The sequence below is a fragment of the Balaenoptera borealis genome, assembly GCF_965194805.1.
Source record: "Balaenoptera borealis genome assembly, chromosome: 18".
Lineage (NCBI taxonomy): Eukaryota > Metazoa > Chordata > Mammalia > Artiodactyla > Balaenopteridae > Balaenoptera > Balaenoptera borealis.
The window spans coordinates 65,522,468-65,539,229 of NC_138877.1; the positions used below are offsets into that span (position 1 = coordinate 65,522,468).

The 16,762-nt window shown below is 39.4% G+C and overlaps 1 protein-coding gene across 2 annotated transcripts in view; it reads left to right on the plus strand.

The window, feature by feature from the left end:
• The window catches only part of DNAJC3 (DnaJ heat shock protein family (Hsp40) member C3), an 87,558-nt gene that overhangs the window by 66,107 nt on the left and 4,689 nt on the right, over positions 1-16,762 (plus strand). For both annotated transcript variants that reach the window (XM_082366124.1, XM_082366125.1), the window contains exons 10-11: positions 14,722-14,854; positions 15,791-15,939. In XM_082366124.1, the coding sequence (XP_082222250.1) occupies positions 14,722-14,854; positions 15,791-15,939 (282 nt within the window). The remainder of the gene's footprint in view (positions 1-14,721; positions 14,855-15,790; positions 15,940-16,762) is intronic.

Consider the following 16,762-nt stretch of genomic DNA (forward strand, 5'->3'; position numbering starts at 1 on the left):
TGAAACATTTATATTAACATATCTCCATACAAATACCCCAAAGAAAGTTTAGTATTGTGTTTTTTTGTTTGTTTTTTTATACTGCAGGTTTTTATTAGTCATCAATTTTATACACATCAGTGTATACATGTCAATCCCAATTGCCCAATTCAGCACACCACCATCCCCACCTCACCGTGGTTTTCCCCCCTTGGTGTCCATACGTTTGTTCTCTACATCTGTGTCTCAACTTCTGTGCAGCTATTTTAAACGTAGTAAGAATGCATTGCAGCAATGATAAAACCTATACTAAGAAACAGATTAACTACACTTACAATTGAGAAAGGTTTGTGGTACTCATTTTTAAGGCAAACTGATCATTTACTTTTTTCCTGCTTTCTTTAATTTAAAAAGAATCTTGCTTCTAAATGGTTTCCTGGGAGTGTTGACAACTCTGGTTACACTGTGGGACATTTGTATACTATAGTCTTTGAGGTCTGATTGAGGCTTGAAATGTATGTGATCAAAATGATGAGTTTTAAGAGTCATAAGAATGCGTCAGTAAGGCATGTGGTCTACATAGATCCCTTTCTCATACTTGCTCTTTTCGCTTTTGAGCTCCTAGATGGCTATATTCTAGGATTTTGCATTCCAGTTAGTTATTGGAATGCTTCATCAAAGTGTACATCAAAGTGTACCCAGCTCTAACTGTGAAATCAGCAGTGCTGCAGAAGAATTTAAGCTTAGCTGTTAAGAAAAAAGGGTTAAGGGACTTCCCTGTTTGCACAGTGGTTAAGAATCAGCTTGCCAATGCAGGGGACAGGGGTTCGAGCCCTGGTCTGGGAAGATCTCACATGCCGCAGAGCAACTAAGCCCGTGCGCCACAACTACTGAGCCTGCGCTCTAGAGCCCACGAGCCACAACTACTGAGCCTGTGTGCCACAACTACTGAAGCCCGTGCACCTAGAGCCTGTGTTCCGCAACAAGAGAAGCCACCGCAATGAGAAGCCTGCATACTGCAGCGAAGAGTAGCCCCTGCTCGCTGCAACTAGAGTAAGCCCGCGCGCAGCAATGAAGACCCAATGCAGCCAAAAATTAATTAATTAATTAATTAAAAAAAAAAACTTGTAGGCTGCTAAATATAAGTTGAAAGATGCCTTTGTATCTTGAATATTAAACCAACTTTAGTTTTTAGAGAAATTTGACAGCTTAATTCTTGAAGAAAAAGATGCTTAATACTAATTTAATAGAATAGGTCTGTCTTTGAAGTCTATTTTAGCATTTAAAATTTTTAAAAACATAGGAGTTTATTCTTTGTCTTTTTGGGGAGTTTAGATTGTGCATTGCAGGATCTTTCTGAATTATGGTTTTAGAAGAATAAAATGGTTGTTTAGTCACAACTATGAAAATCAAGCAACCTCATGGAGAGAGAGACAATGGGCTGCTAGGTCTTTTTATTTTGGGTTGGGGGATGGGTAGGGTGTAAGTTTGTATAGTTGAAACTGAAGGGCGTTACTTGACTTGTTTGGATTTGAATCAGAGGTTTAGTAAATGATGTAACCGAGTAGTAATCTTACTTAAAGGTGAAATAGTATGTTGAAATCCTGAGTTAATATATGAAGCCTTTCTGTATTATGTTTGCTGGTTTTACTTTTTTTTCAATCAGCAGTTTAAAATGATGGTAGGTATATAATAAATGAAGAAAAAATAGGTTTAGGTTAGTGAATAATGGAACATGGAGATTTATTAATTTGGGGCTTATGATAGAATGATCTGGAAAGATATTAGGGGATTCTACTTACTAGAACATGACTGTACAAATACCTCTTCAACCCACCTTTCAGTTCTCCTGGATGTATACCCAGAAGGGAAATTGCTGGATCGTAAAGTAAGTTTTAATTTTTTGAAGAACCACCACATTGCTTTATCCATAGTGGTTGTACTGTTTTGCATTCCCACCAGCAGTGTTGCAAGGGTTCCAATTTCTCTCTGTCCTCCTCAACACATTTTCTGGGTTTTTTTTGTTTTTGTTTTTTAATAGTAGGCATTCTAATGGATGTGAAGTGATATCTAGTGGTTTTGATTTGCATTTCCCTAATGATTAGTGATGTTGAACATCTTTTCATATGCTTGTTGGCCATTTGTGTATCTTTGGAGTGTGCCGTTTATTTTTGCCATGTGGTTTCAATCAAGTAACTTAGCCGGTTATGTTTTACTTTCCTTACCTGTAAGATAGGAATGAGAATAGTGCCTATTACCTAGAACTGTTGTGACAGTTAAAGAAGATGACGCTCAGAAGGTGATGCTTAGTGCAGCGCTCCTAGTAAATGGTTTCCATTGCACTCATTTTTAGATAGTTGTTTGGAACTTGTGTCGACTTCTCTATACAAATGGTACTTAATGGGGTAGCTAGCTTCTAGGTCTGACCTATGACTGCTGTATTAACTCCATATGACACGGCTGTTATTTTAGTATTACTAATAGTATCCAGAATTCTGAGAATAGGAACCAACTAGCATTTTTTTCTGGATGAAGGGCCAGCCTGGGCCAAATTGTGAAATAGACGTATTTTATCTTTGACATCCTATGATGTTCTGTAACCAGATTCTTGTGCCTTCTTGCTTATTCTAGGACTCTGCCTAGTGACGCTAAGTCCTCCCTAGTCCACAAAAGTATTCTGTGTTCAAAGTTCGTACCACCTCCTTGCTTCAGCATTCTTATGCCCCCAAAACAGCTGTATTTTAGGAAAAGTGGCCAAATTTAAGATATTTGTATAAAACACTGGTAGATTTCTATTCTATCACAAAATGCTTGTGATATAAGCATTTTTAACCCAAAAGAATATCAGATTAATGGAATTTCAGGCAAGTGTCTATGACACCACACACATTGGGCAGCATGGCGGTCAGGTATGGGGCTATGGGGCTCATCCCTAGGCAGGAAGGAGACCATGTTTTTCTGAGTGGATCAGATTTCTCATGGCTGCTGCTTTTTTCAAGTTTGTTGGCCAGGGGTCCTTGGCTCCTAATTTAGGGAGGAGAAGTGGAAGAGGTTGGTCTTTATTGGAAAATGCTGGCTCTATTTAGGATCATGCCTAAAGTTTGGAGGCTGCTTATATATTGATATTTTTACACACCAGTCATAACCATGGACAAGTGTAATCAGAATCTTGAAAGCAGTTATTTCTGAAACTCAAATCTTGCCTTAGGTGCATCCTAGTTTAGCTTCACCTAAGGAGTTGGAAGCAGGTAGTTAGAACAGAAAAATGGCTACTCCTTTGCAAAGACAACTAGGGTAAGATACTGTATGTGGGTTGCTTAATTCCTTTGGCTGTAAATTTCATGACTGTACGTCCTGCCTCTGTTCTTATTCACAGACAGGCTGCTTAGGCACAGCTGCAGCCTCCTCTTTTCTTTTGAAAAGTGCATGGTCACAGGGAAGATTGCAGAGGTACCTGCTCTGTGGGGATCAGCACATCTACCAGTTGGCTTAGATTTAACACACTTGCCTATCATGCCAGTCAGAAAACATTGCACCCCCTGTAGTGCCAACCCTATGACTTCCTGTAGGAAATAGCAAGGAATCCATGAGTTTAATATGTAGATAGGGAAATAGAAAACATTCACGGGAGTGGAGCAGTATTATTCAGCAGAAAAAGATAATGTTACAAGGCTAATTTCTGAATGGTCAAGAGCTTAAAGTATCGGAAATAAAAAAAAATATTCAGGAAATATTAGGGAAGGACACTGCCGGTGTGGGAGAAGATGTAGTCAGAACAGAAGCCCAGAAGGCAGGGGAAATTGAAAGGGTGTTTTGCCTTTCCCAAAGGTGACAGCATTTGCCTAGGACAGCGGGTAGCTTTGGAGAGGAGGAAGTAGGCCATGGATATGTTTCTGTTTTGGCTTTTTATTTGCCGGTTAACAAGAAAGTGATTACCTGTGACAAACAGGTGTGACCTCAAACAGTGAAGTGGCTTCTTTAAAAGCGAAAAAAACAAACCCAAAAAACCCAAGAATCTCTTACCATCTTAAATTGAAACAGACTACATACATGGTCTATATTTGTGTCTGTGTACTCCAGTGCTTTGAATACAGTTGGTGATATTTCTTAACTGTTGGTAGAGAAATTATTGCACAAGAGTTAAAATTTTATAATCTGACAGGAACTGGAATTCTCTTTTTGTATTTTACTGTTAGCACTATTATCTCTTTTCCACTATAAAAATTTCAACAAAACACATGTGTAAAGCACAGTAATGTATCAGGTTCAGTTAGGGTGCAGGCCACCTTACGTCCCTGTGTACAGAATTAAAAATAGTTTATCTCTTCACTGTTTAAGTATAATGGTTAGGCTTGCCCTCAGAGTCCAGTGCTAGAATGTGGTCTATTGTAGGAGGTAGTTCCATCGATGGAAGTTTGACTTAAAATTGTTCAGCCCTTTGTAATGTCAGAAATATCTCACGGTTCTCTCATACTTCTGTGCTGATCGTGAGTCTATATTGTAAGGGTACTTGGATAAAAGTTCCCCTTTGTAGTCTAAGGATGAATATGTGTAAAACACAGTGGTGGAAGAGTTATTTTCATCGTCTATATTATGACAATCTCACAGCAGGTAAGCATTACCCCCAACATTTTATTATGAGAAATTTCAAAGATAGAAGTTGAAAGAATTTTACAGTGAACAATCATGTCCTCACCATCTAGATTCTAAAATTAACATTTTACTATGTTTTATCACATTTATCTGTCTCTGTCCTTCCATGTATCCATCAGTTTATCTTTTTTAGATGCATTTCAAAAAAAAGTTGTAGATTTTGGTTTACTTTTCCCCAAATACTTCACCTTGCTTATTATTAACTAGGAGGTAATTGTATTGGGTTGGCCAAAAAGTCCGTTTGGGTTTTTCTGTAACATCTTACGGAGAAACCCAAACGAACTTTTTGGCCAGCCCAATAGATAAAATGAAAGGTACAGATCTTAGGGGTACCAGTCCTGAGTTCTGATATCCATGCAGCCTGTTAAAGAGAAAAATTATTCATGACCCTTGTTAAACACCTTAAGGAGGACTTTATGGGGTGGGGGCTATCACGGTAGGTGTAGGGGACACTGCCCTGGGCTCTGGCAGTGAGAGAGAGAAAGCTTGGGCTCAAGTCTGACTCTAGAGAGGATAAGTGGGATTTCTAACCAAGGAGCAGAGTTGGCGGGTGGTCACTGGATGCGAAATTACAAAGAGGAAGCATTAGGGAGAGGGGAGGTTCCTCCTAGATGGACTCAACTGAGTTCTTGCTGAAGGCGGGCCAGAGTCGGGGAGGGGGAATTCGATCAGATATCAAACTCAAATTTGGTCAGATACCAAGGGTGGGGGGATCTTAGCAGGATTCTTGCTCAACCTGGATTGTGCAAGGACAGAGAGGGAAGCCCAAGGTTGGGCCTTAGCCAGAAAGAAGATTTACTCCGAGGAGCCAGTCTAAAGTTTTGGTATAAGAGAGTCTTTGTCAAAGCCAAACTCCCGTCAAGATGCAGAACTGGACATTATCCTGTTGTCCCTTACCAGGCGGTCCCCATCCTACCCCTACAGGCAGCTGTTATTCAGATTTTCTCCATCATAGGTTAGTTTTACCAACCCTAGATCTTCACATCAACAGAACCGTATAGTGTGTCCTCTTGTATAAGGCGTCTTTCATTCAGCATGTTTTTGAGATTTATTCATGTGGTTATAGCCATTGGCAGTTCATTCCTTTTTATTGCTGAAGAGCAGAAGTTGGCAAACTTCTTCTGTAAAGGTCCAGAGAGTAAAAATTACAGGCTCTGCGAGCGATGTGGTCTCTGTTGCTCCTACTCAGCTCTGCCCCTGCTGTGCAAGAGCGGCCACAGACAGAACACAAACGCGCAGACCAGGCTGTGCTCCAGTGAAGATTTCTTTTGAAGACAGGTAGTGGGCTGGAAGGCTGTTACTTTCTTTTCCTACTGTAAAAGAGGGAAAAGCATTCAGTATTTCATCATCAATCCTATCCCTGAAGAATATTACAATTTATGGGTATACCATACTTTATCCATTCTCGTATTAACGGACACCTGGGCTGATTTTAGTTAGCATGATAAAAGCTGCTGTGAACGTTATTCTGCAAGGCTTTTTTTAGACATGTTTTCACTTACCTTGTCTAAATATCTAGGAGTGGCATTGTTGAGTCACAGGGTAAGGTGTATGCTTAGTTTTAAAAGAAACTGCTAGACCCTTTTCTAAGAAGTAATTTAAAATTTACACTTTCATCAGTAAAGTATGAGAGTTCCAGTTGCTACATCCTTGCAAACGTTTGGTGTTGTGAGTCTTTTTAATTTTATATGTTTTGGTAGGGGTTAGTAGTATCTCATTGTGGCTTTAATATGTGTTTCTTTGATGACTAAGGTTGTTTAATACTTTTTCATGTGCTGCTTCTTTATTCAAATACCTTTCTTTGTGAAGTGTTCAAATATTTACTCACTTAAAATTTGTTGTTTCTTTTTGTTAGAGTTAAAGAAGTGTTATGTATATATTTGTTTTTCTCCTTTATTCTGTTAATGTGATAAATTACATTGATAGTCTGAAGTTAAATCAACCTGGAATTATTGGGGTAAACTTTTCTTGGACATGATGTATTATCCTTTTTTATATATTGCTGGATTTGATTTGCTAGTATTTTAAGAAGTGTGCATCTGTGTTCATTGCTCTGTAACTTCTTTTTTGTAATATCGTCAGATTTTAGTGTTAAGGTTGTACTGAACTCAATTAGTTAGAAATTGTTCTGGTCTCCTGCATTTTCTGCAAGAATTGTATAAAATTGGTGTGATTTCTTCTCTTAAGTTTGGGAGAATTCACCAGTGAAACCATCTTGGGTCCTAGAGTTTTCTTAGTAGGAAGGTTTTTGATGATTAATTCAGTTTCTTTGATCAATACAGGGCTATTCAGGACTTCCCTAGCGGTCCAGTGGTGAAGAGTCCGCGCTTCCACTGCAGGGGGTGCGGGTTTGATCCCTGGTGGGGAAGCTCTGCATGCCACGTGGTGTGGCCAAAAAAGAAAAAAAAAATTAGGGCTATTCATATTTTTTGTTTGTTTCATCTTGTTTTAGTTTTTGTAAGTTGTGTCCATCAATGAATTTGTCCGTTTTACCTACGTTGCTGATTTTGGCTCTATGAAGTTTATAATATTATCTTATTATTCTTTTAATGTCTGTAAGGCCTGAAGTGATGATTCCTTCTTCATTTCTAATAGTGACAATTTGTTTGTTTTGTTGTTGTTGTTTTTCCTCTTGATCAGTATAGAGTTTGGTCAAATTTGTTGGTCTTTTGAAGGAACCAACTTACAGATTTGTTAATGTTTTCCATGATTTTTCTTTATTATTTCATTGATTTCTTCTCTTTATTTCTTTCTTTTGACTTCCTTTGGGTTTATTTTTTGCTTTTCCAGCTTCTTAATTTTAAACTATCTATGATTTTAGGCCTCTTTTCTTTTGTAATATAAGTATTTAAAGCTGCACTTCTCACATTGTTTTATTTTCATTGTCATTTGATTTGAAATGTATTCTAACTTTCCTTCTGGTTACTTCTTTGATGCATGGATGATTTAGATGTTTTGTTTAATTTTAAAATATTTCACGGTTTCCTTAGTACCTTATTGATTTCTAATTTAATTCCATTGTGCACAGGGAGCATACTCTGTATGAGTTCTGTCCTTTTAAATTTATTTAGATTTGTTTGCTTTTGAATTTATGTAGACTTGTTTTGTAACACAGCATAGGCTCTATCTTGCTGAATGTTCTATATGCGCTTGAAAATAATGTGTATTCTGCAGTTGCTGGGTGTAATGTTTGTTAGTTTTCTCATCAGTTACTGAGAGGGAACTTTACCTGGTGTGGAAATTGCAGACTTTCCTACCTTTCCCTTTAATATTGTCCTTTTTTTCCTTTATGTATTTTGAAGCTCTGCTGTTAGCAGCCTGCACATTTATGACTGTTAAATTCTCCTGATGACGCCCTCTCCCTGTCCTTCTATCAATTCCAGAAAGGAGTATTGCAATATTCTCAAAAAATTCTGAGGAAAAATGATTTTTAACCTGGACTCTTACATATATATATAAAACTGTTAGGGTAGTTTTTTGTAATTATTTGGAAAGTTTCCTGTTTCAGTGTTATGGAATCTCCATGGAAAGCCCACTGCTTTATTGGGAGGTGGGGTTTTGGCAACTTTCTCTATGAAAATTGTTCTGTTTAATTTTCTGTCTCTTTTGGACTGGGTTTGAGTTACTCTCTCGAGTTTTCAAATTTATTTGTAGTGAATTTAGCAAAGTAGTCTCAATTTAATTTCTTCTATCTCTTTGATTATTTTTCACTTATTGCTTTTTGTATTTGAGCTTGTTTCCTTTTCTTGACTTAGAGGTTAGGTTAGAGGTTTTTACTGATTTCTGCTAAGAAGTAAGCTTGACTTAACAGTTTTGATCTTTTTTGGTTTCATTAATATCTGTTTTTGTCCTACAATTTTTTTTCTCACTTTGAATCTCATAATTAATTCATTTTTCATCTTTAATTTTTATTGAACCACTAAGGCTATGAATTGTCCTCTTAGCACTACTTGAACTATGTCCTGTAGGTTCTGAATGGTAGTGTTTTCAGTATTATTTTCTAGATATTTTGCAATTCTTATTTTTATATTTCTTCATCATAAGAGTTGTTGGAGAGTTTAAAAATGGTGCACAGAGCCTAGGTGGAAAAGTCCTATTTTCTGTTTACTATTAATTTCTAGTGTTAAAACATTTTGATCAAAGAATGTTTTTACTACTTCCATTTTTTGGAATTTATTACTGTCTTATTTTTGGCCTAAAATGGCTGACTTCATGAGTCAGGGACTTGAAAATAGATGTACTCTTTTGTTTCTGGGACAGAGTTTGGCGTATCAATCAGATCTACCTTATATTGTGGTCTTCCTCTTCTTGCCTTTTTTTGGGCCACTTGGTCTGATATGAACAGAGAGGTTGAAGTCTTCCACTACTAGTGTCCTTACATCTCTGTAGTGTCTCTTATAATTTCTGCTTTATAAATGGTTGCTGCTTTTTTATTTGATGCACAGATATTCATAATATGTCTTCACTATGATTTCTACACTCCCCCTTTTTTGCTCTGTTTAATGCTTTTTTTCTTTTTTTTTGGCCGTGCTGAGTGGCTTATATGATCTTAGTTCACCGAACAGGGATTGATCGCATCCAGGACTACGGCAGTGAAAGTGCTGAGTGCTAACCATTGGACTGCCAGGGAATTCCCTCTGTTTAATGTTTTTAACCTAGATTCTAATTATCTGATGTTAAGATAGTGAACCAAATTTTATTTGCATTTGCCTGAAGAAACTTTGACCATACTTTTAGTTTCAACTTTTTGGAATCACTTCATTTCAGGTGTGTTTCTTGCGTAGAGTTGGGTTTTGCTTTGTGATCCAGTATGAAATTCTTTTAAATAGGTGAGTTAATAAGCACATTTATACTTATTGGTGTGACAAATACATTTGGTCTGAGTACTGTTATTCTATTTTTCAGAGAATTTTTGTTACTTGGCCTGTATTATTTTATATATACTATTTTGATATTTTAGAAGGTTTGTGTTTTTCTTCTTGGTTATTTTTATAGGTTTATTAACTTAGCCGTCTTTCTTTGGGCAACATATATTAGTTTCCTGCAGCATGGAACAATATTAGCATGTTTCTTCCTCTTCTTTCCCTTTCCCCTACCACTTAGGACTTGTTAATGAAATTCTGATTATTTGCCTGTGGCTCATTAGTGGGTGATGTTTCCTGATTGCTTTAGCTGTGATTGGTGGGAATTAATTAACTTACTTTCTCATCTTTTCTCCCCTTTATTTTCTCACTTTTTGTTAGCTGTATCCCTTCTGCGTTGGCAGGGCATACACTCTACCCTGTCACTGTAATTCCCTGGTTTGTTTTAGTCTCAGCTCTACATTGAATATATTTACTGTGTACCATCATTCCTTTGACCATGCTTTCTCTAGCCTTCTCTTGGTGAATTCATCCAGTAGTAGTTTCCTTGAGGGGCTCCTGGGAAAATTTTCTGATTTCTTCTATGTTCAAAGCTGTTTGTACCTTTTATACTTGAAGGATGGCTTGGCTAGATGATAAAATCCTTTGTTCACACTTTTTCTGTATATCTTATAGTTATTTTCCCATTTTCTTCTGCACTGAATATTGCTATGGAAAATCTGGGGCCACATTTTTTGGTTTTGGTCTGGCCGTCCAAAGAGCCCTTATCTTTTGGGTGTGTTGATTTTATTAGGATATATCTTAGAGTTGACCATCTCAGCCACTTTGCCCTGGTGCACCTACTGTGCACTTTCAATACATAGATTCATCTTTCATTTCAGGAAAGTTTTCTTAAATTTAATCTGAATTGTTTTGTTATATTGGTTTGGTTTTCTGCTTCAAAGATTCAGTTAGTACTGGTTGTATTCTCTTTGCTCATCATTTATAGCCATAATTTTTTTCTGTAGTTTTTTAAACTCTATTTCCATTTCATTTTATTAGGTCCTTAGTTTTTCCCCATATGCTTCTTCTCCCTTGTGCTCCTTCTCATTTCATCTTCACTTCCATGATAGTTTTAATTTGTTCTTATTTTTCTTGAGTTCTGATTACTCACATTTTTATCTCCTCCTTGTCTCACTCTTTGCTGAGTTCTTATTGTGCTTTGTGATTACCCTTAATAGAGGTGATTGGATTAAGTTTTAAAAATTTATGCCGTAACGTTTGCTCAGAATTTTCATATATTCTTTGGCTATGTTGTTTTGATGCATGTTCATCAGGTAAGTTTTGGTGTTCTTTTCCTGTTTTTAATTTAAAATTTAAACGTCTTTTAATTGAGACTGTGCCATATAAAAAACATTATTGCTCATCATAAAGTGAATTCCCTTGCCCTGGCTATTTGTGGGACAGTCCTCTGGGTGTGTGTGTAAAGGGGTGCTGGGAACAGGCAGCTTCTATACTTAACAGTTGCAATACTTTCTGCTTCACTGTTTCCACAGACATTCTGCTTCCTGCTAAAATGGCCTTTCTCTATAGCCCTGCCCTGTTTCTCTGAACCAAACTGTGTCCAGGAGGTCGTCTGCTGCCAGCCCTGTTGCCCCTCTGCCCACTTCCTTTGCTACACCAAAGGGGTGTATCTTTTGCACTTCTGGGTGAGCCTGTCACTTGCAGAGAGCACACAGTCTCCAAGTTGCCTGGCATGTGTTGCCCAGGGCTCTTTGCGCTTGTCACTCATTGTATTCTCCCTTTCTTGTCTTCTCCGCAGCAAGGCCTCTGCGTTATCTCCACCGTGTCTGCTCCAGATTTCATGCTTCTTGTTCTAGGTACAGGATGTAGGTTGTCACTCACCTCAGGGTGAGTCCATACTCTTAGTGTATTTTGCTGGCATTTTCTGTGATCTTTTCTCTTAGGGCTCTCTCACTGTTTGCTTCTTCCTCTCATCTTAGATTCATGGCTGCTATTAGCTAATTGTAGCAGCCTTTCAACAGTCTCCTTGCATTGTTGTGCTGAAAATGCTGTGTCCCCCCGACACGTCACCCGCGCCGTTTACCTTGTTTTGTGTGATACGCAGGAGGAGAAAGTTGGTGCTCCACGGGGCATATTATATTGGAGGTCTGATGAACTCTTTCAAAGGACCTCTAAGGTCCCTGTTTTGAGAATAGACGTTTAGGGGAGTAAGGTGGAAGCTGGGAACACCTTATGAACACCTTTTGAAGCTATTATAGCTGTTCAGGTGTATTAATGATGGGACTGTATCACAGTGGTAAGTGTGGAAATGGTGAGGAATGGTTAAATTCTGGATAGATGTTGAAGGGAAGCTGATTTGGGGCTTGCCAATGGAATAATGGAGTGTGAAGAGAGAGGGGAGCCATTTGCAGCCGTGCATACTGTGTGTATCTGTCTTTTCGAATGCTTCTCTGTATTGGGGAGCTCACGCTGGCTTTAAGTGGGTAGGACCTGTTCACAGGAAGACGTTCCCTACCGTGCCTGTCATCTTGCCCAGTTGCCAACATGAGCAGGACTTCACACAGTTAACTTACCAGGTGGAGTCCTTTGGTGTTCAAGTTCTAGGTGGAACTGCTTTTCCTGTGTTTATTCCAGACCCGTTGTGGAGGTCTCTTCCTGGGCCCAGCGGCACACGCCAGGGGCCTTCCACATGCGCATCTCCTACCCTGCTTAGAGCCGAGTTCTTGGGCCCTGCTTGGGGTTAATGCTGCAGCCAGCTGCGCGACATACAGGGGCAGGGCCTGCACAGCCAGTCCTTAGTCATCTCGCGAAGTAACCTGATGATTGCCTTGAAGCTCCTCCTGCTTGCTAAACTCAGAATGCTTGGCCAAAAGGAACAGCTTCCAAATCTGCTAGGGCCTCTTTCAGTGCATATTTGGATTGTGGTTCTATTAGGTTTATTCGTTATTAATGTGATCCTATTTGCCTTCTCTCTTCCAGAAATTTGTCAAAATTTCTGGTCTGCTGTAGTTTTCAGGGCTGCCATGGTTATATTATTTTTTATTTTCTGTCATTTTTGTGGGATAGTGGGCTGGAAGACAGGAAATTCCTGTACTTACTGTCTGCCGTCTTGCCCTGGTTGTTTGCACTGCTCCTTAAGAACTGGGTGAGGGGCACACAGAAGAAAAAGAATTTGGGAAGGATCAGAGTTTTTAGGTTCAGGGGTTAGAAGATGATTTGGCTAATATGTAACATACTATTCATTAAGGACCTTAATATTTCTGGCTTATTGTAATCTTTACAGCTGTTCAGTTATATGGGACATATAATATGGAACATAATTGGGTGTCATTTACTTTTTTTTTTTGAAGATACCCCCTTAGAGAGTGGAATATGAGAAAATATAACTAAAAATGAGCTGTCTAGTTTATGTCCATGGGAAGTCTTACATCATCCATATTAAGTTTCTGATTAGTTAACTACCTGTAATCGTGAATTTTCGGAAACAACTTATAATTTTATATCTTTCCTGTATTGGGAAAAATGTATCTACCTTAAGTGTTAATGAAAGATAGGAGACAGAAGACTGCTTTGGGGAAGATACTCTGAACATTTAAGAATGAAAACATGTTTTAAATGTAGGGTTTGCATAAGTAGAAAAATTGAGTATATTGAAACATTTTCCACTTGTACTAAATTTCAAGTGTATTTCCTTACTAGGTTGTGATATCAAGTGCTATGCGTATTGCAAGTTAAACCTCACTACTATTTATAATGGCTTTGTGTCTGTGTGCTAAATTGGAAAGGTATTTTATGATGTCACGGTTGGGTGACAGTAATATTGTTTCATGTTAATATTTAATATTAATGCATTGAGGCAGGAATTAGGATAATAGCTTGAAGCGTCCCCCACTTCCCCCATGAGCCGAAGGTAGTATTGGTTCATTTTTCTATGTAGTGCAGGCTAACTAAATTTGTCCACCTTATTCTAATATCTTTCTCATTTTAAACCTGCCCAAGGTGCCTTCTTAAACCCCTTCCAGGATTCGCTGTTGCCAAGATGAATGCTCAGGCCTGTTATCCAGAGAGACGGCTTTCCCACAGTGAAATGCACTTCCATAAAAAACTAGAACTTGAACCCAGCAATCCATTATTTAAGTTCTCTGTCCAAGGAGGACAGTGAGAAAAATCACCACCCCCAGATTAGGTGATTCAGAAGGAGGACACTGGGACTCAGCATATAGTTGTTCTCAGGGCTAAGACTTATCCTAATGACAGGATACAAACAAGATCAGCAAAGGGAAAAGGCACGTGGGTGAAATCCAGAGGAAACCGGGTGGAAGATTCCAAGAGTCTGTGAAATCAAGCAAGACGAGCTTAATTCCTCGGAGAACCAGGGCCCAGGGTCTGTACTGGGGGCTGGCCAGGTGGGCACCTGCTGCCTAGCCCATACCGAAATGCCCACAAGGCGAGATGGTTAGCGTAAACCACATTGTTCATACAAGCAGTTTAGGTAGGCCAGCCATTCTTATCAGGGAAGGGTGGGAGCACTGCTGAAACCCAACTTGCCAGTCGTCAGCCAAGGGCCGGGCTTGCCAGCAGGTCCTTCTAAGGAGGGGCCTCCGCTCTGCATGATGTTAGATATCCAGAGGCCTTGTATTCTCTAAATATTTAAAATAATATGAAAAGAAAGATGCCATGTGAATTGTCGTCAGCCTTCCCATACCAGGACTGTATGTGTCTTTCTGTTTTGATTGATACTTAAAAAAAATCAGGTTTGTAACAGTTTGCATTGAAACCTGTGGGTGAACTGGTCATTCCGACTGCTGATGGTTTCTCCAGGTCTCTGAGCCTCTCATCCTTCTGAACCGTGGCCCCAGAGCTCCCCATGAAGATTTTCTTTGCTGCTGTCTTGTTTTCCTGTGCAACAGGCACTTCACTGCTTCGCATAAAGTGCTGATATTAAGACACCTCACAGTCGTGGGGAAGCTAATGTGGGAGGGTGGGCAGGTAAACAAGCAGTGTGGCTTTTACTGAACGGGAGCAGCGGGCTACCTAATTCAGCCTTAATGATGCCTTCCGTGGTTTTGAACAAAATTATTAAGGCGATATCGCTTCTCGCGCTCTTAGTAATGGCAAAGGAAGGGGTTGAGGATGGTGACTTCAGTATCACATTTGCGGGGTATGTAAAGGTCTCAAACATTTAATTCCTTTTAACAGCATTGTCTTCAACATATTTTGACAGCTATTCAGGACTATGAAACTGCTCAGGAACACAATGAGAATGACCAGCAGATTCGAGAAGGTCTAGAGAAAGCACAGAGGCTACTGAAACAGTCGCAGAAACGAGATTATTATAAAATCTTGGGAGTAAAAAGGTGAGTTAGAAATTGAAAATTCACATTGTTATTTTTAATCAACTGTTTTAAAGCTAATTGTTGCTCTTTTTTCCCTCTGATTCATTTCCTTTTCTTAGGTAATTTCAGTCATAGATTAAACCCTAACAGTCTTGAACATCATAAAGCTGTTTTGAATATATTACAGATAAATTTCTTTGATAGAGACTAGTCATGCAATGATGGAGAATTAGTAGTTGGTGACAAAGAAAGGACACTATAGCATGAATAGGTCCTGGGCCTAGATTTTTTAAGAAGGGTAAAGAGGTGGGAGTGAGCTTTCTTTTGGTGGGGACAGGAGGGAAAGAGGAGTTGGGGAAAAGAAAACTTCTCTAGGCCTAAAAATAAAGTGGCACTTTCAGAATGAACTTGCAGGCACAGGGAGAATGTAATTTATGCAATACCTGCTTTTATATTAGACCCACCTTCCCTGAACAGGGGACCCATCAATCTTTCAATCAACAGTCTGAAACTTTGTTCTTTTTAAGTAATAAGCTAACCCAGGAGCAAAATACAAAATGGGCTTCAAAGAGTCAGTGTCTCTTTTAATGCCAAGAATCGAATCATGGTAGTTCGGAAATTTGATTCAAGAATCGAATCATGGTAGTTTGGAAATTCAGAAAGTTTAAAAATGCATCAATGCAATTTTCTTAAGGGAGAATTGTAAAGCTCAGGAGTACTTTAATTTGTTCCTGGTGAGAGTCTAACCTTAGGGAGCAAGCATGCAGGGAAGCCGGGTGACTGTAACGGTCGCGCGGAGCGCTGGCGAAGACGTTCCGCCGGTCATGACGGCAGTATCGGAAAACCAGGGTGCTGATCGGCCAGTGGGATCTTCCTAACTGTCTCTCTTAGCTCCTCCTGGCAGTATGTTGGACACTTCTTAACTAATGATTATGAATTAATTTTACCACCCTTCAGAAATGCCAAAAAACAAGAAATCATTAAAGCATACCGAAAATTAGCACTGCAGTGGCACCCAGATAACTTCCAGAATGAAGAAGAAAAGAAAAAAGCTGAGAAAAAGTTCATTGACATAGCAGCTGCTAAAGAAGTCCTCTCCGATCCAGGTATTGTTTGCTTTAATGTTTCTGTTCTCTTGAAATGGCCGAGTCAGTGACTGGCGACTTCTTAGCTCTATTCCTTTGCCCGTCTTAGAGGCCGTGTCAGGAGTGGACAGTGGGGTGCGTGGTGGGTGGGCCCCCTGGGGCTGACCTCGGGAGCTGGGGATGGTCCCTGAAGCCCATTTTCATGTCAACCCTTGTCAGACTCTGCGGACCCTCACGTACACAGTGCAGTGGAGACGCCACCAAGTGTGGAATCAGAAGGCCTGAGAGTGACTCTTATCTCTATTTGAATAAGTTCCTAGAACTTTTTTGGGCCTCAGGTTTTTTCACCAATGATAGGCAAGTACAACAAGAGGGATCCTCTTAGGTTCATTCCTTCCAGCTTCACAGATCAATGTGAATTTTTATACCAAACGTACAGGAAGGAGCTTGATTAGGATATGGACTGCCAGGCAGGAGTGTGCAGTGGTGCGACAGGGGCGAATACCCAGCCCCGGGCCGGCCCTGCCCTCTGAGAGTGGGTCCCCAGGCATCTTGCTCTAACGGTCATTCGAGTTACTGGTCAATATAAATGTCACTTCACCGTAAGCTAAAACGACCTGGAAAATAAGAGGGAGACGGTTTAAGAATTTAGGTAATACCGAGCAGTGCTTTGACATTCCCAGAGGGAATTCCATGTTAAGTTAACCTACTGCTTTTTTGTGGCTTTCCATGTCAGTGGGAGCAGAAACTATGACTTGAGCTAGACAAATTTAACAAAATAGAAGGAAATCACATTTTATGCCCATTTGACAAGTTTCTGAACTACTTATGCTGTGGAATTGAA